Here is a 27,408-nt window from a genome sequence, read left to right on the forward strand (position 1 = left end):
CATGAAATGAATGGACGCCAGTAGCCACGCCCCCCTGGCGAAGATGATCACATGACGTCATTGAAGGCCAATCTCGCATGAATGGAATTTTCCCACGCGTATTTTCCTCCTTTCCCCGATGTTTCTTAGACATCCGAGATGTGAAAAGAAATCAGTTGCTGAAGATTAGGTCATCTTCTCATCCTTGAAGGTTTTCCTTTTGGCTTGATTATAGTTAGCATAGTTAGTATACTATAACATCACTATACTATGTTCTAATACTCTATATATCATATGGCATTCTGTACTGTATGGTATGTTTTATTTATTTATTTATTTATTTAATTTCAAATTTATATACAGCACCTTCTCCCAAGGGACTCAGGGCGGTGTACAGCCAGATAAAAACATACAATACAAACATTAAAAACAATTAAAAGGATATATATTAATTTGGCCCCAGTTTAAAATGACAAACCAATTAAAAATTAAAATTTAAAAATATGTTAAAGTGTATGCTGTAATATGGACCACTATATAGTCTATATAGTAGACTATTAGTACTGCATATTATATAGCTAGTGTGTAGCATATAGCAGGGGTCTCTAACCTTGGCAACTTTAAGCCTGGCGGACTTCAAGTCCCAGAATTCCCCAGCCAGCACGGATTTCAACTCCCAGAATTCCCCAGCCTTTGCTGGCTGGGGAATTCTGGGACTTGAAGTCCGCCAGGCTTAAAGTTGCCAAGGTTGGAGACCCCTGGCATATATATCTCTAGCATCTACCTAATATAGACTATATTATTACTGCGTATTATATAGCTAGTATGTAGCATATAGTATACCTATGATCGTATCTATTTAATACATAGATATATGACTATATACTACATATTAGCTATATAATATAGTTATATTAATGTGGTATACTATGTAGTATATTTATATTACTATATGGATCATATGGATATTAGTATATTATTTATTTATTTATTTTTTATACCACCCTTCTCCCGAAGGACTCAGGGCGGTGAACAGTTAAAATAACGTACATATAAAATGTGAATATAAGATGATTAAGCCAATTTGGTTCATCGGTTAAGAATTTTCAGCATAAGGAGCCTGAGTGACGTAGGAGGCTAATGCCTCCTACTAAGGCAGCATTTAACATCCAGCTGCCTGCAATTACTGCGAGTTCAATTCTCACCAGGCTCAAGGTCGACTCAGCCTTCCATCCTTTCTAAGGTGGGTAAAATGAGGACCCGGTTTGTGGGGGCAATAAGCTGACTTTGTATGAAAAAATATACAAAAGTATGAAGGCTATTGCTTAATGCATTGTAAGCCGCCCTGAGTCTCCGGAGAAGGGCGGCATATAAAAATACATAAATAAAAATAAATAAATAATAAATAAAGATTTAGAACAATTAGAAGAGATTTATGCTAGCCCGGCTTGGTGAAATAGAAAGGTCTTAAGTGCACGACGGAAAGTACGAAGATCTGGGATCATTCGTATCCCTGGGGGTAACCTGTTCCAAAGGGTAGATGCCCCCACAAAAAAATGCTCTTTCTTACTCTATTAGTACCCTGCCAAGAGAACAAGCTGGCTATTCAAAAGTCCGAAAGGATTGTAGTGGCTTGGCAGCGCCTTATCCCTGCAGCCTTTTCTGTTCCTTATTTTTGTTTTAAACCAGGATTGTTTAGCTATGTTGTTAGCCTACGATCTGACATACGTGTGAAACTGCACGGTGTCAAATGTGTTTAATAGTCCTTCGTTTCCAAGTCGGGCAGAAGGCCGCCCTATATTCCCTTCCTCTGACTGCATAAAACAAGCGGAGGGGGTAGGCACCAGCCAACGAGAACGTTTAAACAAAATTATTTTTCTCACGAGATTTTTTATTTTATTTTATTTTTTGTTTTTAGGAATCATTACGTTAAAGGGACTGTGATTTCTTTTTTCCTTTAATTGACATCGAAAGTTAAGCTCTTAACTGACTGGGAATAAATAGAATCGTGATTTATTCTGAGTAATTGAGCTATTAATTATTTTTAAGTATTAAATTAAATTAAGAGACTTTTTAATTGTTGCACATTTATCCTTGATCCTGGAAAAAAACGAACGCACTAAACAACGAAAAAGCCGCGTTTCCGTAAAATCACTTTCAAAATCCCCGCAGCGAGCGAGCGGCAGATTTAAATTCAGCACGTGATTGGCTGAAAACGACCACCAATCAAAACCAAGGGAGCAGTGTATAAATAGCGCGGCCGGTGGCGGTTTATTTTCAATTCTTCTCTTTGCGGCGTGCGGAGCGGTGGTCCCTCTTCTGTCTTCGCATCGAGATGGCTCGTACCAAGCAGACCGCTCGCAAGTCCACCGGCGGGAAGGCGCCCCGCAAGCAGCTGGCCACCAAGGCGGCGAGGAAGAGCGCTCCGGCTACCGGCGGCGTGAAGAAGCCTCACCGCTACCGTCCCGGCACCGTCGCCCTGAGGGAGATCCGCCGCTACCAGAAGTCGACGGAGCTGCTGATCCGCAAGCTGCCCTTCCAGCGCTTGGTGCGCGAGATCGCGCAGGACTTCAAGACCGACCTCCGCTTCCAGAGCTCGGCCGTCATGGCGCTGCAGGAGGCGAGCGAGGCTTACCTGGTGGGGCTCTTCGAGGACACCAACCTGTGCGCCATCCACGCCAAGCGCGTCACCATCATGCCCAAGGACATCCAGCTGGCCCGCCGCATCCGCGGAGAGCGGGCGTAAAGAACGCGTTTCGTTTTTATTTTAAAAAAAGGCTCTTTTAAGAGCCATCAAACAGTCCTAAAGAGTGCTGGAAACTACCCCCCAAAACTAAGTTGAGAATGGTTATGTGCGTTTTCCTCACCACGTAACCCCGTCACTTGCTTTTCTAAAAGTAATAAAATTGTTCATTTAAAAAAAAAATGCAGGAACCCATCTTAACCTCAAATTTAACTTTTTACTCTTCTAAAGGCGAGGCCTTACCACCCTCTGCCCACCCACCCCATATAATTTTAAGCAGGTAACGGTTGGAAGAGCTTGGGGGATCTAGTCCCAACTCATTTAGAAGACATATATATAATATAGGGATTCGAACTGCCGACTTTTCTGATTTGGCAAGGTCGATGTCTTTAAGGCTTAAGCCAGTGAGCTGTCTAGCGAGGCTAATAATCTTTTCACTTCTCGTGATTAAATGTCGAAAAACCCCATTTTCTCCCTCAAGTGTTGTACCTTACGATTCTTGTACGTATCTTTTATTTTTATGTACAGTGCGAGCATATGCACAAAGTTCCTTGTGTGTCCAATCACACTTGGCCAATACAAAATTCCTATTCTATTCGCTAATTCCAGAGTTAACTATACTTCATACCAAGAAATACCTTTTCTACTATGGCGTAAGTCCTTTAAATATTTGGTGACAATAAATAAATTTATACATAACTTGCTTCTAAGCAACACTCGCAGGATAGCTTATAAAGCGCTTGCAGCCCTTTCAGAAGGAAGTGAGCGGCTCTTAAAAGAGCCTTTGGGGGGGTTGGCGGGTTAAGTTTTCCCTGCGGTCCGGTGCGTCTACTTGGAGCTGGTGTACTTGGTGACGGCTTTGGTCCCCTCGGAGACGGCGTGCTTGGCCAGCTCGCCGGGCAACAGGAGGCGGACGGCCGTCTGAATCTCGCGGGAAGTGATGGTGGAGCGCTTGTTGTAGTGAGCCAGGCGGGAAGCCTCGGCCGCGATGCGCTCGAAGATGTCGTTGACGAAGGAGTTCATGATGCTCATGGCCTTGGAGGAGATGCCGGTGTCGGGGTGGACCTGCTTCAGCACCTTGTAGACGTAGATGGAGTAGCTCTCCTTTCGGGTCTTCCTGCGCTTCTTGTCGCCTTTCTTCTGCGTCTTGGTGATGGCCTTTTTCGACCCCTTCTTGGGCACCGGCGCTGACTTCGCTGGCTCGGGCATCTTGACACGCACTCTACCAATCGGGATATCGCACTGACGGCCGCTAGTCCCGTACGCTCGTATTTATAAGAGCTGTATGCAAATGAGGTCTTCGGAGGTCTGCTTGACGATTGGCTGCGGGAGGAATGTGGCGCGCGACGTTTTTTTTTTTTTCTTTCAAATGCTGGGTTTTCTATGGGCTAAGAAAGAAACGTTCCTATTGGCTGGGCTGTGGAGAGTCGCACTCGCATTGGTTAGTGGGAATTTAAACGCCTATCCAATGAATGCTTGCCAATTTGAACTCCACGGAAGATAGGACTGATAGAAAAAACAATGCTGAGCTGAAATACACTGAAATATGAGCTCGAAATACACTGAAATATGAGCTCGAAATATGAGCTTGGAAACGGGGTTTCCAAACTTGGCAACTTTTAAGACTTGAGGACTTCACCTCCCAAAATTCCTCAGGAAGAATATATTATTAATATTCTTCCTGGGATAATAAAATATTAATTTTTAACAATATTAATTTTAATTAATATTAACATTAATTTTATTTTTTTTCAGACATGGGAAATTCTTGAGAAAGAATTTATGGTTAAGGTTGTCTCAAAGAGGCTTTTTCAAAAGGCAACTGGACTGGTATTTTTTTTTTCTCCTGAGGAAGAGAAGAAAAAGGGGAAAAAATAGTCCATGGGATGATTGAGAATCTCCATAGATAGGTTTGAGGTTATGTTCTCTAATTTTCTCCCCTTTCTTTTTAATTTTTTTAAACTGAAATTTTAATTTGTTTTAAATTATGGGGTTTTTTTAATTGTCTTGGGCTAAATTTAAAACCAATTTAATTTGGTTTTAAATTGTTTCTAACTTTTGTATTTATGTATTTTATTCTGTGCCTGTTCACCGCTCTGAGTCCTTCGGAAGTAGGGCGGTATATACATTTAATAAAACATAAAACAAACATAAAACATATTTAAAAGTGTTGATTCAGTCACATTTTTCTTTGTCCATTTTTTGTTGTTGAATTCCCTTCAGCTTGACTCTTATCTATTCGTAGATAAATGAACGGTTACATGGCTACAGGTAGTCCTCGACTTATGACATAATTGAGCCCCAAATTTATGTTGCTAAGGGAGACATTTTTGTGAAGTGAGTTTTGTCCCACAACCTTTCTTGCCACAGTTGTTAAGGGAATTATGGCAGCCATTAAGTTTGTCACACGCTTCCCCGTTAACCGCTTGTCAGAAGGTCGCGAGAGTGGACACTGCAACCGTCATAAATACGAACCAGTTGCCAAGCAAATGAATTTGGATCACGTGACATTGGGGATGCTGCATTGGTCATGTAGGAAGTTAGCACCCATCCCTCTCCTAGAAAAATGAAATGTTTTAGGAAATATTAAAAGGGCAGAATATTTCCCCGTAAAAGGGAGGCAGAAACTCAGTCCCCCACTGGGCTTTGTCAATGAGCCAGTCTATTCTACATAACAAAGATCTACCTCCTTCAGGCAGAGCCATAGTAGGAATTGCCCAAAGACATCATCACCCAGCAAGAGTCAACCAAGCCTGGGACACAGACAACCTACAAAGTTACCCCTGCATGACCCCCATGGGAATCTGACGACCGATCAGAATACATGCTCAAATTCAAAAACCCAGAGAGGGCATAAAACCCAGGCGCTCTCAGCATCTCTTCCCTTTTTTTTTTCTTCGCCCAAGATCTTCAAGGCACGTGATCCTGTTCCACCATTAAAAACCATCTTTCCAAACAGCCATCATGTTTCCAGCGTCTTTCTGGAACTACTGAACCCAGATGGATATTTCTCCAAACAGTCATAAGTCTGAAAAAAATGGTCATTTTTCAGTATCGTTGTAACTTTGAAGGGTCACTAAATGAACTGTTGTAAGTTGAGGATTACCTGTACACTCAAGGTCATCGAGCAGGACATGGGGGGGGGGTTGCCTTTGCTGAGGCTTCTCATCCTTTCTGCTTTGGACATATGGCAGTTCCCATAAACACAGGGAAGGGCGAGGCTGGAGCCCAGCAGGAAAAGGAGACCAATAGGATTTATTTGAGCAACATAAAAGTGCTCGGAGGTTTTGCATCCCGCTGTAGGAAGAAATATCCTTCTGGGTTCAACTCCAAGTGGGGAAAAAGACACTGGAAACATGGAGACTGCTTGGAAAGATGGTTTAATGGTGGATAGGAACACAGGGTTTGAGTTCCTGAACAGAAAAAGGGGCGAGATGAAGCGAGTTCCTGGGTTTTATGCCCTCTTTGAGCTCTGAACTTCCTGGGGCAAAGGAAGAGTATCCTGATTGATTGTCAGACTCCCAGGGGGTGGGGGTCTTAGCTAGCCTTGCTGGCTGTTGTAATCTTCCCAGGTGCCATGTGGTGAGTTTCTGTTGCTAGCTGGGTCCTATTGTGTTGCAGATGATGGTCCATTGACAAAGACCGAGTTTCTGCCTCTGGCCATTGACAAAGGGTGGGGGCAGGAAGATGGGAGCTGCTTCGTCTTTAAAACATGCTTCTCCATTTCTCATCCAGGGAAACATAATATTCTGCCTTTTTAATATTTCCCAAAATATTTCATTCCTCTAGGAAAGGGGTGGGTGCTAACTTCCTACACCGCAAAGCTTCAGCCTGAAGAATTGGGAACATAAATATAAGCAACGTTTACACACAGACACCCAAAAAGGAAACAAAAATACCAAAACACCACCCTCAGCAGCAATCATCAACACCCCAGATGAGCAAAGACGAACACCAGGATCCAGAACAGACCAACATTGAAGCCAGTAAACAATACAATTGTTGGAAGAAATATCCTTTCTGGGTTCAACTCCAAATGGGGGAAAATGACACTGGATTCATGGAAGTTGCTTGGAAAGAAGGTTTATTGATGAACAGGATTACATGCCTTGGAGATCTTGGGCGGAAAAAGGGAAGAGATGCTGAGAGTCCCTGGGTTTTCTACCCTCTCTGACTTTGAATTTCCTGGGGCACAGGAAGCGTATCCTGATTGGTTGCTGTCAGAGATCATGGCTAGCTTTGTGTTGTGGCTCCGTTGCCTGAGCCTGGGCTATCGACAGATGCAGACTCCGAGAGTGAGGGAGAGGAGTTGGCAAGGCCTCCCTCTCCAGGACCCTCCTCTCTGGCAATGCCTCCGGAGGACACCGAAGGCCAAGGTATAGGCCCGGAGCCAAGCACGTCCCCGCAGCCACAAGTGGACAGCGACGAAGGAGATAAGTTTCTCCATATTAAGTTTCATTTTGTTGGATAGGGCCCATTGTTCAAGTCTGTCCAGATCTTTTTGGATCCCGAGTTTGTCTTCTGGGGGGTGGTTGGCTATTCCTACCAGTTTGGTGTCATCTGCAGATTTGATGAGTTCCCCTTCTATTCCCCCATCTAAGTCGTTTATGAAGATATTGAAGAGTCCTGGGCCGAAAACTTGTGGTACCCCACTGCTTACTTCCCTCCACGTGGATGTAGTTAGTACCGTTAAGTATGAGTAAGATTCGTCAGCCAGTTACAAATCTATCTGGCGGTGATGCTGTGTATCCCACATCTTAGTCCCACTTTAGGCATGATGGTGAGTTCTAGTCTTCCCTTAGGCATGAGAGCTGGCTGGGTGAGTTTGGGCCAATCGTTCTCTCTCTCTCAGTCTACCTCGCAGGGTTGTTGTGTGGAAAATAGAAAGAGAAACGGTTGTTATATCCATCCACCTCTTTTGAGTATCTTCTAAAGTAGTAAAGGCAGGATTTTAAAAAAAAATCTAATAAACCAAATCGATAAAAATATAACAAACTGGCAATATCGATAGTAAGCTACCCTGTGCAGAAATATACAATTTATATAATTTGATCCAAGCATTCCTGAAAGCATCGTCATCTCCTCCTCCGGAGGAATGTGCTGGGTTCCAAGGTGCCTGTGGCAAGGAGGGAAATCTTTGAAGCTGCTATCCAAGATTGTAAAACTATCCCCATCAACATCTCTTTGAGAATAAAATGGGAGCCTGGACTAAGGGCTGTGAAAATATTTACAGACCCCTCGCATCCTGGACATAAATTGTGTCAACTCCTACCCTCAAAACGACACTATAGGGCACTGCACACCAGAACAACTAGCTAGACACGAGGACAGTTTTTTCCCCGAACGCCATCACTCCGCTAGACAAATAATTCCCTCAAAAATGTCAAACTATTCACTAAGTCTGCACTACTATTAATCTTCTCATCGTTCCTATCATCCATCTCCTCCCACTTATGACTGTAACTTTGTTGCTGGTATCCTTACTGTCAGATGTAAATGCCTTATTCTCCAATGTGTAAATAATGTATATATGGAACATCAGAGGTTAACTTATTCTTTGGACTTTAATGTATTCATAACTTACCACTCCCATTCCTAGCTCCACCCCTTGTATATATAAGGAGCCACCCTCACCATTCTCGTCGCTTCTACCTTGAATATTCAGTGAATATAGAATGCCTATCATAATTAAAAAGAAATATATTTAAAGCTCTAACTCCTATTATCCTTATTGAGTCTGATCCTGAAAATATTGCAACAAGCTGGTAGCAGAGGATGGTTAATTGACTCAATAAGTAATTAAAAATGTCCAAGAAAGATAGGCCCAACACCAGGGCCTACAGCAAAGAAATAGAAACTGATCAAGAGATGATCAACGAATCCACCAATGCGATTTCGAGAGAATCCGAAGAATACACCACTGAAGAAGAAGAACTAATGAGTGAAAATAATGACCAGAAAGAAATCGAAATAGAAAATAACAAACTCAGGTCAGAGATATTAAAGATAATAAAAAGCCAAAAGAATGATGAAAGTCTCATCGCGGACCTCCAGGAGATGCTGAAGAACAGCGGAGCAGCGAGAGAGAAAAACGTCATTAAAGAAAAACCCAAAGATCAAAAAACCGTAAGTGAGATGACTACTGAGAAAATAGTTGTTAAAAAGAAAAGATGTGATCCCGCGCGAAATTTTGAATGGCAGCCATCTTGGTTTCAACGAACTTCAAAAGAGAATGGAGCAGAGCCAATCAAAACGCTCAGTTCAAAATTTCTGGCGCGAAAAACACTATCAGACGAAGAAAGTGAGAAAGAAGTCTCAAACTCTTCAGATGATCCAAAATCAGAAAGTGAAGACGATTTAACAAAATCTCAAGTAAAATCAGCGATGAAAACGCTTTTTGCTGCTTTTGGGCCAAGACTGAAAATTACCAAGACATCTACGAAGAAGCAAGAAATCAAACCGGCGACTCAAGACCTGCACGCTCCCATCCTGACTTCGAAAGCGACGACGCCCGAGCCCAGAGAGCCATGCCGATTTCGCCCTACACCACAGGCAAGATCGAATACCAACGCACACAAAAAGAAGAAAAGAACCGTCGCCACCACCAGAACCCCAAAAACCGAGCCAGAGACCGACTCATCTGAGGAGGAGCGGATCGAGAGAGCTGAAAGGGAGAGAACCTTCCACGACGCCACCAAAGAAGAAATGAGCAACGCGCATGTGCGAAACTACGTAGACGACCCAGAAGGACTTGAACTGGCCAGAGAACCGCGCAGACTCATTGCAAGCATCCCAATGCCGTTCTGTAATTTCCTGCACTTGAGAGATCACGGACTGCCCCAGGTTGTAAGTAATGGACAGAATAATGTAGGTAACTTACCCAGTGACTTCCCAAAACTTAGAATTGATGGCATTAATTTACAAGAGTGGTATCAACAGCTTCAGGTTATTTTCATGAAAGAAAATTTACTATTCTTTATAACTAGCCCTCCAAGAAGACCTTGGACTTTAAAAATAGATTGTTTACATCATAGAGCATTTTTCATAATAATATCTAGCGTGTCTCCTGCAATGTATCATAGCATCAAACCAAACCTAACTGTATCAGAAATAATTCAATGCATGTTTAATCTATTTCACAGCGATAGCGTAGCTACAACCACAAGAATGTCTAAGGATTTCTTTTCCTCTAGAGTAAAACCAGGGGTTTCTATAAGTGAGCATTTGATAAATCTAAACAAAATAAGAGCTGAGCTACAATTGAGGGGGGAAGTGATTTCAGATCAAACAATGAAAAGTGTTATTATCAATTCACTTGATCCATCATGGGATAGCTTTATGTCACACTTAGATACCATTAATTTGGGATATTTATCCATAGAAAGTCTATCTAACAAATTGATAGCAGAAGACAATTCAAGAAAAAATCGATCCAGTAATCAAACAGACCACAAACCTTTTAGGAAAGTAGTCTTTCAAGATAAACATAATGAGGCCTTTAGATGCTACAATTGTGGATCCAGGGAACATAGTAGAAGAGACTGCCCCAAAGTCTCAAGAGAGAGACATAGACCAGAATATAGGAGCAAATATAATTACAGACAATCTTCCACAGATAGACACAAATATAGAAGTCCACCAAATTACAAAGAAGGTAGAAGGGGTAGAGAAAATTCAAAAGAGAGGAAATCTGGGTCACTGAATGGGCTAAATAAACAAGACAGCACCAGAACACAGCAGGATGAGAATAACAATTGGCTTATTGATTCTGGTGCAACAAATCACACCACCAACAACAAAAGTATATTATCTTCATTTATAGAAGATAAGTTTGTGATAAAGGTAGCTAATCAAGAAAAGGTTCAAGTACTAGGCAAAGGAAATGTGACCTTGCCTGGTCTAGGGAAAATAGAGGGGGTATTATTAATCCCAGAAATACCTCACAACATACTAAGTGCCATAAAATTAAGCAGAGAATCTGATATCAATATAGTTTTCTCAAAGGGGAAAGCAACTATAGAAAAGAACAAAACAAATGTAGGTACTGTAATGATAAAAGGAGGTCTACCCTATCTGATAACTAAAGAAAGATGTTTACATAACATTGATTCAAATATGGAAGATTGTATTGAAGCAGATGATGAAAATGTCAGTAACAGTGACAGTGATGAGTGTAGAATAACTCATGATCACAAAAATACATACAAGGAAAAGAAACCAAAAATAGGTAAACCAATTCATGATGAGTGTGCTCACATCTTACACAGGAAGTTAGGACATGCAAGCTTTCCTGTAGTACAAAAAATGACTGAACACGCAGAAGGTGTCAAAATAAAAAATTGTGAAAATTATTTGGAATGCTCAGTATGTAAATCCACCAAACTAAAAACCAGTCCCAGACCAAAAAAATCTAACAGATCAACTAACAATATTTTTGATTTGGTACATATGGACTTAGTTGGTCCATTAAGTCCCTCAATTACCTATAGAAAACGTTACTTCCTAACAATAGTGGATGACTACAGCCGATATGGTTTTGTTTACACATTAAAGCACAAGGATGAAACATTTCAGAAATTTAAGGAATTCTACAAACGTATAGAAACACAACATAATATCAGAATAAAGCAAATTATGACAGATAGGGGATGTGAATTCATGTCTAAAGAATTCTCCCAATGGTTAAAGGATAGAGGAATGTTACATTTCACGTCCAATCCTTTTTCTGCATTTCAAAATGGAGTTGCAGAGAGGAAAAATTCCACACTACAAACCATGATTAGGTGCACATTAGAGGATGCTGGTTTAGGCAAACAATTTTGGTCAGAGGCATTACATTATTCGAATTACACTCAAAATAGAACCTGGTCCAGTATTGTGAATAAGACACCATATGAGGTGATGTACAATAGAAAACCCAAATTATCACACATGCACATATTTGGAGTCACTGCAGACGTACACATACCTAAACAATTGAGGAGAAAGGGAGAAAACGTATCCAGGAGATTAAGATTCATGGGATACGAAACTGGAACCAAAGGGTACAGATTTATTGATAGTAATAACAAATTTATAGTATCCAGAACAGCTGTGTTCCATGAACAGGCCAATTGGTCAAAATTGCACCTTAATGAAATATTTCCTAATAAATGTAAAGATACGATATCTTGCGAGGAAGGAACAACAGAAAATCAAAATATTAACAAAAGTAAGAACAAAACCAAAACTTGGACTAATAGTCAGCATAAAATAAAGACAGACACATTAACAAAAAAGGAAGCTAGATATTTGCATGATAACCATAGCAAGCCTGAAAGAACTATTAGAAACAATAGAAACCAAATACCAAATAAATACAAAGATTACATAATGCATATGAATGGAGAACAAATAACACCTAATACATATGAAGAAGTATTGAAACTTCCACGTGAAGAAAGAGAAAAATGGGAACTAGCTATGGAAAAAGAGATGGAAAGTTTACAAGGATTAAATGTATTCACACCTGCGATCGCACCTAAGGATAAAACAATTATAGGTACCAGGTGGATTTATAAAATTAAGAACTTAGAAGGAGGCAATACCTTATACAAGGCTAGACTAGTTGCACAAGGCTATGCACAAAAATATCCAGAAGACTATACTGATACATATTCACCCACAGTGAGAACAGAGAGTGTCAAAACAGCCCTTGTAGTAGCATCTGCACTCAATCTGGACGTATTCCAATATGACATACAGACCGCATACTTACATGCAAAATTAGATAAGGAAATATATGTAAGAGCACCACACAGTCAATACACTAATAAGAACGAAATTTGGTTATTAAATAAGAGTCTGTACGGATTAAAGCAATCCGGCAAAAGATGGTACGATTGCTTGGTAAAAGTACTTAAGACCATGGATTTCAACGCCACCACTGCTGATAACTGTTTCTTTGTAAAAAAGAGTAATGATCATATTGAATTTGTATTAATTTACGTGGACGATATTTTATACATTGGAAAGCATAAAGAGAGCAGGGAAATCTTTGTAAATAAGTTAAATGAACACTTCTCACTGAAATCTCTGGGTAAAGTGAATAAATACCTTGGTGTGCAAATTAACAAAACTAAAAGGGGATTCAAACTTACACAGAAAGATAAAATCATCGAACTCCTAAACAAATGTAACTTAAATAATGCCAAAACCTGTGACACCCCTATGCAAACTGATTTTCTTAGAAACACTGATGAATCTTCCCCTGAGTTTAAAGACAACACATTTTACAGATCAGTTATAGGTTCACTCCTTTATATATCTAATTGGACTAGGCCAGATATTGCATTACCTCTCAATCTATTGTCAAGATATGTTAGTAAACCAACCTTGTATCATTGGGAAGTTGTCAAAAGAATTCTAAGATATCTGAAGGGTACATTAGATTTTTGTTTAATGTTGGAACCCAATAATGACAGAGAACCAAAAATTACTTGTTATGCTGATGCAGATTGGGCTGGTGATACATCATGCAGAAAGAGTACTTCTGGTTATGTTTTTCTATTGAATGATTGTCCAGTTTACTGGTATACTGGTAAACAAGAACTAGTAGCCACTTCTACTACAGAAGCGGAATATGTTTGTTTGTCCAAGGCTGCAAATAACCTTGTATGGTTCAATGATCTGATCACTGATGTTTGGAAGAAACCCACTTTACCATTTATTATGCATGAAGACAATAAAGCGGCCATTGAAATATCCAGATCCGATGCAATTGGACAAAGGTCCAGGCATATTGATATAAAGTTTAAGCATGTGAGACAACTGTCTCAAGACGGATTCATTAAAGCAATACATTGCGATACTTCTGAACAATTAGCTGACATATTAACAAAACCCTTACCTTCTAAACAACACAAATATTTAACTTCTAAATTATATGTATTATATTGTCCTGAATCAGAATGTAATTGGTGTTGTGTAACGAACCGGCATTTAGAGGGGGATTTGTCAGATGTAAATGCCTTATTCTCCAATGTGTAAATAATGTATATATGGAACATCAGAGGTTAACTTATTCTTTGGACTTTAATGTATTCATAACTTACCACTCCCATTCCTAGCTCCACCCCTTGTATATATAAGGAGCCACCCTCACCATTCTCGTCGCTTCTACCTTGAATATTCAGTGAATATAGAATGCCTATCATAATTAAAAAGAAATATATTTAAAGCTCTAACTCCTATTATCCTTATTGAGTCTGATCCTGAAAATATTGCAACACTTACGATTTATATTGACTGTTTCCTAGTCTGATTTGATTGCTTATTTGTACCTTATGACTATCATTAAGTGTTGTACCTTATGATTCTTCACGAATGTATCTTTTATGTACACTGAGAGCATATGCACCAGAGACAAATTCCTTCTGTGCCCAATCACACTTGGCCAATAAAGAATATTCTATTCTATTCTATTCTATTCTATTCTATTTCATATTTTCTCTCTCCTCTCCTCTCTCATTCTCTTCTCTTCCATTCCATATATTCTATTCTATTCTATTCTATTCTATTCTATTCTATTCTATTCTATTCTATTCTATTCTATTCTATTCTATTCTATTCTATTCTATTCTAATGATTCTTGATGAATGTATCTTGTCTTTTTATGTACACTGAAAGCATATGCACCATAGACAAAATCCTTGTGTGTCCAATCACACTTGGCCAATAAAAAGAATTCTATTCTATTCTATTCTATTCTATTCTATTCTATTCTATTCTATTCTATTCTATTCTATTCTATTCTATTCTATCTTATCCTATCCTATCCTATCCTATCCTATCCTATCCTATCCTATCCTATCCTAACCTATTCAGGAAGGGGTTGGATTCCAAGGTGCCTTCCAACTCTGTTGTTCTATTGTATTCTATTGTATTGTGTGCCTGTTCACCGCCCTGAGTCCTTCGGGAGTAGGGCGGTATACAAATTTGATCAAATAAATAAATAAAATAAATATTGTATTGTATTCTATTCTATTCTAATGATTCTTGATGAATGTATCTTGTCTTTTTATGTACACTGAGAGCATATGCACCATAGACAAATTCCTTGTGTGTCCAATCACACTTCGGCAATAAATAATTCTATTCTATTCTATTCTATTCTATTCTATTCTATTCTATTCTATTCTATTCTATTCTATTCTATTCTATTCTAATCCAGATTCTTAATCTGGTGCAATGATGGCGTTTAAGAGAGGGGTGCTCTCCTAACTATCTAATTCAATCTAGAGCAAGGTTACAAGAGCAGAAAGAATTTATCACAAATGCAACAATCCAAGCTTTATTTATCTGGAGAGAACTGGAACATACATACCTAACATACCTTCTCCTATTTATCCCCTTGATTTAGCCCAGGGGGTCAGCAACCTCTGCTGCGGCTCCCTGTCATTCAAAATTTGCGTCACAACCGCCGATGTGCGACACCCGCCGGCACGCGATTTATTGAGCTTTTCAATCCCCAGTAGGCCAACCATGGATAAATCCAAGAAAAGGAAAGTTTCAGAACAAAACAAAACATTTAATTCAACTATATATGCTAGTTTTGTGACCGCTCAAGAAATAGTCAGGCACCGGAAGGGTTTTGTGGCTCCCGGTGTTTTCTTTTCTGTGGGAAACGGGTCCTAAATGTTGTGATTAATTAGACCAATACAACTTTTCTAGGTTAGTCAGAGACAGTATATTGCGCAATAGGTTCAGAGCCAGTTTTACATGAAGCTGTGAACAAAGACAGAATTTAGTTACAATGGTTTTATACCCTTCTAAGACAAAGGATTCTGCTAACACAGCAGTTTATGTGGTCATATACATTTGTTATATTTAATTGACATTTCCTAATTACTAAGTTTTACATTATCTTTGCCAAACAGTCATAATTCTTCTGGTAAATCACTGAAGCATAGATTCAAATTATCTCTTGTTGATATTTCATGTGGTCATTCTTGGCCTCTTTAACCTTCAAACTGTATATCACCAAATGTCTCTATCTCTGACAACTGAGGGGCCCCTCTTATAGAATGTTTCTACTTCAAAGGAATTTCTCATCATCTTTGTACTGTTTCAACTGGACATAGTTAGTTGCCTCTTTCAAACAGGTACATCATCCTTCCCACAATACCATGAACAAAGAGGGCCCTTCAGTGATCATCTAGCTGGATCCGCATTACCTACATTAAAATGGCTCTTTGAGTGTTTAAGGTTGCAGACCCCTGATTTAGCCAAAAGTCTACGCTTTTTAGTTTGGCCAAAGGGCTGTGGGAAGCCCCCCCCCCCCACTCCTTAAAGAATGAAATATTTTGGGAAATATTAACAAGGCAGACTATTATATTTCCCCTGGAGAAACCTGCTCTTAAAAGACAGGAAGCAGACCTCAGTCTTTCTTAATAGCCCCCCATCCCCCACCCTCCAGTAGATATTTTGACCTTCATCTCCAGCGACGGGATTAAAAATGTACATTCTCGTGTTGAAATGGATAGGTTAACCAAAGAAATACAGGAAAGAGAAGAATCAGATTATTACAAAATATGGAATAATTGGTATAATTGGTTAAAAATGAGAAATAAGCAAAAAATATAGGGGGGAAATATTACCGATTTTTTTAAAAAATGTTATTAGATTAAGGAGAGGTGAAGAAATCTATTATAAGTAGAATTGTAGAATGTCACTTTGAAAAAATGCTTAAGAAGAAAACAAAATCTTTTTGTGTCTAGGTTGTATAAATGTTTGTTGTGTATATGTTATGTTATGTTTTTTTTAATATTTATACTCAAATAAAAATTTATTTTTTAAAAAAATATGTATATTCTCCTCCACCACCCAAATTCTAAAAACAGGACATGACCATTTCAGGAATATAATAAGATTAACCCATTAACATTTAGCAGAAGACACAGAGCATAACTTCCTAAGGGCATTTTCAGACGTTGCACTGAACCAGATGGATTTTTCTTCCAACCGGGCAAAAAAAACCCCGTCTTATTGTTGCAGGGGGATTGAATAGAGATGATCCTGCATTTTAATAGAAATCTCCGTTTGTTTCCAAGCTTTTAAGCTTTCCAAGCAAAAAAAGCCGACTGGAGATGCCGGGGATCGAACCCGGGGCCTCATACATGCAAAGCATGCGCTCTACCACTGAGCTACATCCCCTCCCCGGCGAATCCTCTTCGAATAGGCATAGAAAAGGCGCCGATTCCCCAGGACCAAAAAAAAAAACCAAAAAATTAAATTAAACCCACTATAAATTTTAAATCCAAACATCTCATCCTAGCTAGAACATATAAATTAAAAGGAATCTTAAGAGGTCTCCTAGTCCCTGCTCAGACTTTATATACACCATTCGGAAGAAATCAAGAGGCGTATTGGAAGATCACAATATAAAGTACAAAGGAAAGCATAATTGACTTAAAAATTCTCATTGGCTTTTTTTTAAGTTTCATTCGCTCCCTTTGGAAATTAGCGGCGAATTTTTAAACAACCCTCGCCAAGGAAGCAGAAGTTTTGGTAAATGCAACGCTCTGCTTCTCGCCCGGAGCCCTCCCCCTTTGCATCGGACGCTCAGCTCTTTTCTGGAAAACTGGAGCGGCCCTGAAAAGGGCCTTTTCCGTTCTTTTCTTCCGTCCCGATCCGATCTCCCCACAAAAATTAGCCGCCGAAGCCGTAGAGAGTCCGGCCTTGGCGCTTCAGGGCGTAGACCACATCCATAGCCGTGACCGTTTTCCTCTTGGCGTGCTCGGTGTAAGTCACCGCGTCGCGGATCACGTTCTCCAGAAAGACCTTCAGGACGCCCCGCGTTTCCTCGTAGATGAGCCCCGAAATCCGCTTGACGCCCCCGCGCCGAGCCAGCCGGCGGATGGCGGGCTTCGTAATCCCCTGGATGTTATCCCGGAGGACTTTCCTGTGCCTCTTGGCGCCTCCTTTGCCCAAGCCTTTCCCGCCTTTACCTCGCCCAGACATGCTCCCGAGTCGCAGGAAACAACCGAACTGTCAAAGCGGACGGGGAAACGGGCTCATATATACCACCTAATCGGACCAGAGGGAAAACTAAACCGGCAGCTCTTTCTTTCTTTTTTTTTCCCGCCTTTTCCGCGTTGCCCGTAAAAATAGCCTCACAGGATAATTGAAACGCCTTTAAAAAGAAGCGAAGATGGTTCAAAGTATGAGAGACCTCAGCATTTTTAATCCACATAGATTTTATTGGCTTTTACAATTTATATCCTTTATTAAGGTCACTAAAAATTTCATAAGGAACAAAGAAGAGAATATTCCCTGGAGTTAAGCTCAAGCTCTTAAGCGAATTCTTGGCCAATGCAAAAAGCAATTTGCCATTGATTTCTGAGAGGTTTTTACAATTCAACTGGCATTTCCTTGTATATATCCCTGTACTAAGCAAGTCTGATTTGCTTAGCTTTTTAAGCTGTTTGGCATGGAACTGATAATAATAACTTCATCCCTGAATTTGAGACAGATACTTTTTACCTTTTGCAAAGGGTTTTTTTTGTTTGTTTGTTCTTTGGCCTTCCTGGAAATACAAATCACCAAGTAATTCAGACAAAGCAAAAAGCATTTATTAAGGGGAGTCAAAGTCTTTTTTATGGGGGACAAAAATAAATGTTACGTTTATGTAATGTGTCAGAAAGCAAGTGATGAATCAGCATGAATGACAGATTAACAGAGTTGGAAGGGACCTTAGAGGTCATCTAGTCCAACCCCCTGCTCAGCAGGAGACCTTACAACATTTCTGACAAATGGCAGTCCAATCTCATCTTGAAAGCCTCCAGTGATGAAACTCCCACAGCTTCTGTTCCATGGGTTGATTGTTCTCACTGTCAGAAAATTCCTCCTTATTTCTAGGTTGAATCTCTCCTTGATCAGTTTCCATCCATTCTTCCTTGTCTGGCCTTCAGGTGCCTTGGAGAATAGATGGACCCCCTTCCTCCTCTCTGGGGCAGCCCCTCAACTACTGGAAGACTGCTCTCCTGTCTCCCCTGGTCCTTCTCTTCACTAGACTAGCCATGCCCAGTTCCTGCAACCGTTCATCATATATTTTAACCTCCAGTCCCCTCATCATCCTGGTTGCTCTTCTCCGCACTTTTTCTAGAGTCTCCACATCTTTTCTATAGTGCGGTGACCAAAACAGGATGCAGTACTCTAGGTGTGGTCTTACTAAGCCTTTATAGAGTGGTATTAGCACCTCCCTTGATCTTGATTCTATCTCTGTTAACGCAGTTTAGGATTGCGTTGGCGCTAGAATTGTATTTGCTAAAAACTGGAAAAATGAGAAAATACCAACGCAAGATGAAATTATTAAGAAAAGCATGGAATGTGCTGAAATGAGTAAATTGACATTTGAAATTAGAGAACAAGAAGATAAACAATATTACAAGATATGGGACTTACTTTATCGATGGTTCGATAACAAAACATGGAAATGAAATATGAAATATGAATGGTATCAATATAATATTAGAAAATAAACTTTTTGAAGCAACAATGCAATAGTTAAATAAATGATAAATGAGGATGTTGATTTGTTTGACAATATGAGAAACTAGATCATTAGTAAATTTTGAATAGGAGGATGATGCACAAAAGATTTGTAACCGACTGACATGCTGTTTGTATTTGTAATGGATGATGGATTTGTTTTATGTTTTGTTTTAAAAATAAAATTTTTCAAGGAAAAAAAAGAAGGAAAAAAAAGGATTGCATTGGCTTTTTTGGCTGCCGCTGCACATTACTGGCTCATATTTTAGCTAGTTGTCCACTAAGACTCCAAGATCCCGCTCACAATCATAAGACATTTATTATATTGAATTAATAGAAAACATTGGTTTTCTATTAGTTCAATAGATAACATTCCACAAGTGGCAGATTTATGGGTTTCATTAATCTTTCCTAGCTGGGCTTGAATCTTCCTTAAAGCATGCAAAGATTTTAGGAATAGGCTCTGTATTGTTTAGTGCTGAAAAAGAGAAGTTTTCACATACCAAAAGAAATGGCCTTGACTAAGAAGAAAAATACATGTTTTCCTCAAGATAGAAAAGAGGCCTAGGCTTCCACATTAAAAATGCTAATAACACTTTTCAAAGTGCTAAAATTCGAGCACTAACAATATACAGTGACAAAATGTCACAAATAAGTCTTGGATTTACACTATATGCTTAAGGAAGGTGAGGCAACTGTACTAATATTTTTATATTTTGTTTTTATAATATACTAAGCAAAACAGAGTTGCCTTAAATAGTACAATGGGCAGCATATAAATTTAATAAATAAAATGAGCTAGCTTGGTATTGTCAGAAGAATAAGCCAGGGTTGCACAAGAATAAGTGAGATCCAAAGAGCTGTGAGGAATATTTATTATTCCTAAAAGCAAAATAGCTTGCCTTTAGGGGCAGACTGCAGAGAAATGGGGTGCAGTGGCAAAACTTTTATAGAAGCTTGTTGGGAATATGGAAGTGTCTATCTGTTGAGTATGTGTGTATATTGTGAACATACAGTTCTACTGGGAGTCTTAATTTCATTACCTTTATTTGTGTTTGCAGACCTTATCTTTTGATATGCAGATTAGGTTTGAGGAAGTTTGGTGATTTGATTAACTGGGAGACACCGATTCTCAGACACGATTCTTTTAATGTTTTAAGGGAAGATGAAAATCATAAGGAATAAATATATTTTGGATATAAAACTTCAGTTATGGATGTCCTAGAGTAGACCAGCGTTTTTCAATTTTGGTTATTTTAAAGATGCGTGGACTTCAACTCCCAGAATTCCCCAGCCAGCCATGTTGGAAGTTGGAAGTCCAACCATCTTAAAATTGCCAAGGTGGGAAAACACCCCTAGTTTCTAGTTTATTCTAGAGCAAAACTCTAGAAATGCTTACTCACAAGTAAACCCCTTTCTGACCTGCTCAGTTTCCAGCTGCAGGCATTACAGAATTTAATAAAATGTTTGCCTAATTTGAAGGATGCTCATTGTGGGGTAAAGAGAGGTTAACAGTAAATTTTAGTAGCACAGCTTATGTTGCCACAGAGTGCATTACACTATAACATCCAGCTGCCTGCAATTACTGCGAGTTCAATTCTCACCAGGCTCAAGGTCGACTCAGCCTTCCATCCTTTCTAAGGTGGGTAAAATGAGGACCCGGTTTGTGGGGGCAATAAGGTGACTTTGTATAAAAATATACAAAAGTATGAAGACTATTGCTTAACGCATTGTAAGCCGCCCTGAGTCTCCGGAGAAGGGCGGCATATAAAAATAAATAAAGAAGAAGCTTTAACAGAATTCAATGTTCTGCAAACACTACATTTGCACCTTGTCACTTTCATGTAACATGTTTTTAAAATGGTGCAAAAATAGGATATAATTCTCACAATGCAATGGAAGAATTGGATGGAAAAAAACCCTGATCGGAGTTAGCAAAAACAAGCCATATCGACCACTAAAAAGTTAATGTTTTTTTTTCCTTTTTCCCCATTACATCACACTTCTTTCCTCCTTCCTTCCCATTTCCCTGTTACGTGCATATTCATATTTTATATTTAAATTTTAATTAAAATAATGCAGCGATACAATCTGGGTAGGACTCATTGCTGGAGCCCCATCCTCAAGGAACTTCTCTCAAGCAAAAAAGTCTGTAGAGATTCTCAGCCATCCGGGGTCACATTTTTGTCCCAAAAATGCTTTTTCAGGAAGCAACTGGACTTCCCTTGTTTTTTTCTTTTGAAGATGTTTCACTTCTCATCCAAGAAGCTTCTTCAGCTCTGACAGGACAGGACATACATCCTTCCATTCCCCACTATCCTGTCAGAGATGAAGCTTCTTGGTTTTTCCTCCCTCAATTTTTTCATTTTTTATCAAAATATCCAAATCAATGCTTGAACAGTGTGGCACCTTCGTGTAATAACATTCTAATTCAAATAAAGCTAATCAAGTTAATCATAACCCTTCCATTCAATCCACTTACACATTTCTAATAGTGCATACTTCTATTTTAGTCTATCATTATTCAATTATTCCACATTTTCTCATCGCTTTCATTTTGCGATAGAAAGTCTAGACTGTAATTTAACACCAGCTGTCTGCAATTAAAGTAAGATTGAATCTCGCCAGGCTCGAAGGTTGACTCAGCCTTCCATCCTTTCTAAGGTAGGTAAATTGAGGACCCAGTTTGTGGGGGGCAATAAGCTGACTTTGCATAAATATACAAAAGTATGAAGGCTATTGCTTAACGCATTGTAAGCCACCCTGAGTCTCCGGAGAAGGCGGCATATAAATCAAATTAAATATATATATATTCCTTTTCTTGTTTCTATCACTTATTCTAAGCTTTCGATCATATCACCCTTTAATAAAGAAAAAAAGCTTTGTCTAACTTCTAATCATGTCACCTACTTAAGGAGGAAAAAGGAGAAGAGCAAGAGAGAAAAAGTAACTCATAACAAAAAAGAAAATCCCTCTATCAGCTTCTTGGAATCTAAACATCTTCAAAAAAAAAACAGGTCCAGTTTTCTCTAATCAATCATAATCCTTCCATTCAATCCACTTACATATTTCTAATAATGCACACTTCTATTTAGTCTATCGTTATTCAATTATTCCATTTTCTCATTGCTTTCATTTTGCGATAGAAAAAGTCTAGACTAATATTCCTTTTCTTGTTTCTATCACTTATTCTAGCTTTTGATCAAATCACCCTTTAATAAAGAAAAAACTTTTTGTCTAACTTCTAATCATGTCACCTACTTGAAGAGGAAAAAGAAGAGCAAGAGAGAAAAAGTAACTCGTAACAAAAAAAATAACATCCCCTCTATCAGTTTCTTGGAATCTAAACGCCTTCAAAAGAAAACAGGTCGAGTTTTCTCTAGCAACGCATCCACACTAATAACGGTGTTTTAAAAAAAATGATCCTAGAAAAATCAATGCACAATTCCTGTTAAGGAGTTAAATCAACGTTTGGAGAAATGCAGGCAGGCCCAAAAATCCACACACAATCCCAGTGTATTGCAGAGTTTGCAAATTTTACTTTCCTTTACAAATCGGAAACCCTCAATATACTTTTTCCTTCATCTTAAATTTTGGGGTGGAGGGGAGGGACTCATAAACGAAGCAATAAACAGCCCCGAAAAACGACCTCAGCCTTTTCAGAAGGAAGTGAGCGGCTCTTAAAAGAGCCTTTGGGAGGTTGGCGGGCTTTAAGTCTTCCCTGCGGTCCGGTTAAGTCTACTTGGAGCTGGTGTACTTGGTGACGGCTTTGGTCCCCTCGGAGACGGCGTGCTTGGCCAGCTCGCCGGGCAGGAGGAGGCGGACGGCCGTCTGGATCTCGCGGGAGGTGATGGTGGAGCGCTTGTTGTAGTGAGCCAGGCGGGAAGCCTCGGCCGCGATGCGCTCGAAGATGTCGTTGACGAAGGAGTTCATGATGCTCATGGCCTTGGAGGAGATGCCGGTGTCGGGGTGGACCTGCTTCAGCACCTTGTAGACGTAGATGGAGTAGCTCTCCTTGCGGCTCTTCCTGCGCTTCTTGTCTCCTTTCTTCTGCGTCTTGGTGATGGCCTTCTTCGACCCCTTCTTGGGCACCGGCGCTGACTTCGCTGGCTCAGGCATCTTCGCTCTTTCCCTTACGACAGGAGGCAGCAAACTGACGAACTTCGTCCTCCCGCTTCCCTTTTATAAGCAGCCGTATGCTAATGAAGGCGCTCCGCTCGTCAAACTGCCGTTGGTGCGTACAGTTTGGGCGGGAAAGTGGGAACGCCAATCAGAACGGCCGACGCGTTCGTTTTTTTTTTTTCGCTGTTGGATAAGGCAAACAATGGCTTTGGTTTGGGTTTGAACGCGCGCCGGGAGCTGTTTTCTGATTGGTTCCCGCGAAGGCTTCTTCTCTCTCATTGGTCTATTTTTGAAGCTACGAATTGCAAAGGTGAATTGTCGTGGTTTTGCAAAGCAATACATTGGATTAGCAATCTAACTGAAATGAGGAAAATTGGGAGCTGTATTAATAGTTTTCGGATAATTTTTGGCCGGTTTGCACCTTACCTCAGCAGTGTCTACGGAGTCCAATGGGGGGGGGCAGCCGTCTGAGGAAGCTTCAATTGCAAAACTAAGTGAAGGACAAACCTGGAAAATGACAAGATTATTAGCAAAGAATGATCTAATTATGAGTTGTCCTTAAAACGGAGGATCAAGTCTCTTCCAGGTTACACCTGCTGGCAGAAAGCAAACGGTCAAAATTTATAGAGGAGCAGAAAGAGCTTCAAATGTCTTTTATCAAGTCCAATTCAGTGACTTACCAGCTTCACCAAATTTTGTGTCAGAACTTCATGGTCTGGGGCCCAATCACTTCTCACAAGGAGAGTTCACATATTGGATATAAAATAAAATAAATTGGATATAAAATAAAAATAAAATATATTTATATAGTTGTAAGATAAGAAAGCAATGCAAGCCACATTTCAGAGATCGTTTGGCATATTAAGTCGTGTTTTGAAGAGGGAAACACTTGAAATACACTTTTCATTTTCATTTCATTTTTCATTTTATTAGATTTCTATACCGCCCTACTCCCGAAGGACTCAGGGCGGTGCACAGCCAAACAATAAAAACACATACAATACAAAATTTAAAAAATAGAATAAAATCAAATTAAATAATTTTGGCCCCGACAAATTTAAAACCCCAAACTTTTAAAACCAATTTAAAATTGAATATATAAATACTAAAAGATATTTAAAATTTTAAAAATCTTTTATAAAAGAGGGGGAAAATTAGGCCAGGCCGGCCTGGTGAAATAGTAAGGTCTTTAAGGCGCGGCGGAAGGTGCGCAGATCCGGGATCCTCCGTATCTCCGGGGGGAGCTCGTTCCAGATAGTAGGTGCCCCCACAGAGAAGGCCCTCCCCCTGGGGGCCGCCAGTCGGCATTGTTTGGCTGACGGCACCCGGAGGAGCCCCTCTCTATGGGAGCGTACCGGCCGGTGGGAGGCTATTGGTGGTAGTAGGCGGTCCCGCAAGTACCCGGGTCCTAAGCCATGGAGCGCTTTAAAGGTGGTAACCAAAACCTTGAAGCACACACGGAAGACCACCGGGAGCCAGTGCAGCTCGCGCAGGAGAGGTGTTACATGGGAACGCCATGTCGCTCCCATAACCACCCGCGCGGCCGCACTCTGCGCCAGTTGGAGCCTCCGGGTGCTCCTCAAGGGGAGCCCCACTTCTCTCACGCATCTATATTTTAAATGGTATTGCCTTTCATTTCAGGAGCATTGATGATGCTTTGATCCCACCGAAATCAATTTACAAATTTTAGTGATTTCTTTCTTTTTGGTTTAGCTGAGATTACTGTGAGTCTTTTGGATCTATTATGCCATTCAGATAGGTTTTACTTAAATTATATTTGAACGGCTCGACGATCAGCTAACATCATTCTTGCATTAAGACTACTCTTTTGAAATAACTTCGTAGCTTTTGAGTCACAGATTGTCTGGTTTTTGGAGGCTGAAAATGCTTCTGCTGGCCCATACCTGAAACTTAGAAGTTTCTTCATTTGGGTTTTCCGTTCATGATATTAAAATAAAAATTTTCCTGTGGTTCATCTTCTACCATCGTTGTCCCCGGAACTGCTCACAAGGCATTTCAGAAGAAGATGGACACCAGATCTCTGGGTTGGAAATCAACAACAGTGCAAGTAAAGATGTTGTGGGCACTCGGTCAATGGATGTTGAGGAACCTGGTAGGAATAAATGTTTTGTTTTCTCTCTGTTGCAAACTTTTACTGGTGAGGAGGAACCCTTAAATTGGTATTTATGGGAGAGAAACCAGGAAGCTTGAGGTCTTCTCCGAAACAAAGTTGTTCAGCAGGTAAAATATATTTCTTTTTCCTTTGATGAAACTGGTTATCATTTTCCCGCACCTTACTAACAAGAGTAACGAAGACGACACCTAATATCTCTAGCACAGTGTTTCTCAACCTTCCTTGGTCACGTTAAGCTCTGTGAACTTCAACTCCCAGAATTCCCCAGCCAGTTTAGCTGACCTCTAGGAAGAAAGAAGGAAGGAAGGGAATGACCTTGGATTAGCAATTTCATAAAGATAGGGAGGACAGAACATAAACCCTTGAACGAGTGTTCCTCAACCTCAGCACCAGGGGTGAAATGCTACCAGTTCGCTCTGGTTCTGGCGAACTGGTAGTGATTAAAAAAAGCTACCGGAACCATATTTCCGACAATCAGATGTGCCGCGGGGTTTAACTTTGCTAGAAAGCAGGAAAGCAGGAAAGCGGTTGTGAAACATTGCCTTAAGCTTCGATGTACACCCATTGCTGCTTGGTCATGTAGGATGTTAGCACCCACCCATCTCATAGAACAGTGATGGCTAACCGTTTTGCGGTTTTGCCAAAAGCACGGGGAATGTGGGTGGGTCACATGCGTACGCGTGCCCACACCCATAATTCAATGCGCCCCGCCCCTGTGCATGCACGCGCTTGCCCCTCTGCGCTCTCCCTGCTTTTAGCATGTGATGGCATGGTGGGCCTGGTAGGCCCATTTTTTGCCCTTTCCAGGCTCCAGAGGCTTTGTTGGAGCCTGGGGAGGGCAAAAACGGCCTTCCCCACCCTGCCCCGGAGACCCTCTGGAGGCCGGAAACAGCCATTTCCTGACTTCTGGTGGGACCAGAAGGCCCATTCTTCACCCTCCCCAGGCTCCAGAGGCTTTCTAGGAGCCTGGGGAGGGTGAAAACGGCCTTCCTCAGCCCTCTGGAGGCCAGAAATGGCTGATTTCCCAACTTTCAGTGGGCCCAGTAGGCCAATTTTTCGCCCTTCCCAGACTCCAGAGGCTTTCTTGGAGCCCGGGGAGGGCAAAAAGGGCCTTCCCAGCCCCCCGGGGGCCCTCCGGAGGCCGGAAATAGCACGTTTGCTGACTTATGGTGGGCCCAGAAGGCCCGAAAATCAGCTGGACTAGAAAATTCAGCTGGAGCTGAACTAGGGCAATGCTCGCGTGCCCACAGATTATGGCTCCGTGTGCCACCTGTGGCACGCGTGCCATAGGTTCACCATCACGGTCCTAGAATAATGAAATATTCTAGGAAATATTAAAAAGGCAGAATATTATATTTCCCTGGATGAGAAATGGAGAAACATGTTTTTTAGGTAGGAAGCCAACTCAGTCTTAATAGCCCCCACCCTCCTCAATAGCCCACGGCAGATGCCAGCACTTAAGAGATAAAGAGATAGCTAGGTCTATTCATAGGCAAAAGCCCTCACCCAAGATCCAACAAAGATAGGATTAGCCCTCTACCCATCTAGCAACAGAACTCATCACGTGGCACCTGAGAAGATTACATCACCCAGCAAGGCTCAACCAAGCCTGGGACTCAAAAGACAACCTACAAAGTTGCCCCTGCATGGCCCCATGGGAGTCTGACAACCATTCAGAATACAAGCTCAAATTCAAAGCCCAACAGAGGGTATAAATCTCTCTCTCTCACACACACACCCATGTGCCTTTTTGCCCAGCACCTCAAAACCCTGTGGTCCTGTCCACCATTAAACCATCTTTTCAAGCAGTCTCCATGTTTCCAGTGTCTTTCTCCCCACTTGGAATTGAACCCAGATGGACATTTCTTCCAACAGTCCATGAAACGCTGAAAAATCCGCG

The 27,408-nt window shown here is 40.7% G+C and overlaps 5 protein-coding genes and 1 non-coding gene across 6 annotated transcripts in view; 1 reads left to right on the forward strand and 5 right to left on the reverse strand.

Annotated features, from left to right (window-relative positions):
• KIF4A (kinesin family member 4A) overlaps positions 1-27,408 on the reverse strand; it is a 133,752-nt gene that overhangs the window by 64,905 nt on the left and 41,439 nt on the right. The gene's annotated exons all lie outside the window — the stretch shown is intronic.
• LOC117658442 (histone H3) lies at positions 2,282-2,908 on the forward strand. The gene has a single exon (XM_034406584.3). The coding sequence runs from the start codon at positions 2,315-2,317 to the stop codon at positions 2,723-2,725; it is 411 nt and encodes a 136-aa protein (XP_034262475.1). The 5' UTR covers positions 2,282-2,314; the 3' UTR covers positions 2,726-2,908.
• On the reverse strand, positions 3,319-3,963 carry LOC117658446 (histone H2B 8-like). The gene has a single exon (XM_034406587.3). The coding sequence runs from the start codon at positions 3,929-3,931 to the stop codon at positions 3,551-3,553; it is 381 nt and encodes a 126-aa protein (XP_034262478.1). The 5' UTR covers positions 3,932-3,963; the 3' UTR covers positions 3,319-3,550.
• TRNAA-UGC (transfer RNA alanine (anticodon UGC)) lies at positions 16,844-16,915 on the reverse strand. Its single transcript has one exon. It is a non-coding gene; the product is annotated as a tRNA-Ala (tRNA).
• LOC117658449 (histone H4) lies at positions 17,309-17,745 on the reverse strand. Its single transcript, XM_034406591.3, has one exon. It carries the CDS (start codon positions 17,720-17,722, stop codon positions 17,411-17,413), a length of 312 nt encoding a protein of 103 aa, XP_034262482.1. The 5' UTR covers positions 17,723-17,745; the 3' UTR covers positions 17,309-17,410.
• Positions 22,770-23,449, reverse strand: LOC117658447 (histone H2B 5-like). The gene has a single exon (XM_034406588.3). It carries the CDS (start codon positions 23,369-23,371, stop codon positions 22,991-22,993), a length of 381 nt encoding a protein of 126 aa, XP_034262479.1. The 5' UTR covers positions 23,372-23,449; the 3' UTR covers positions 22,770-22,990.

This window comes from Pantherophis guttatus, chromosome 4 (genome assembly GCF_059756535.1).
Source record: "Pantherophis guttatus breed Tessera chromosome 4, ASM5975653v1, whole genome shotgun sequence".
Classification (NCBI taxonomy): domain Eukaryota; kingdom Metazoa; phylum Chordata; class Lepidosauria; order Squamata; family Colubridae; genus Pantherophis; species Pantherophis guttatus.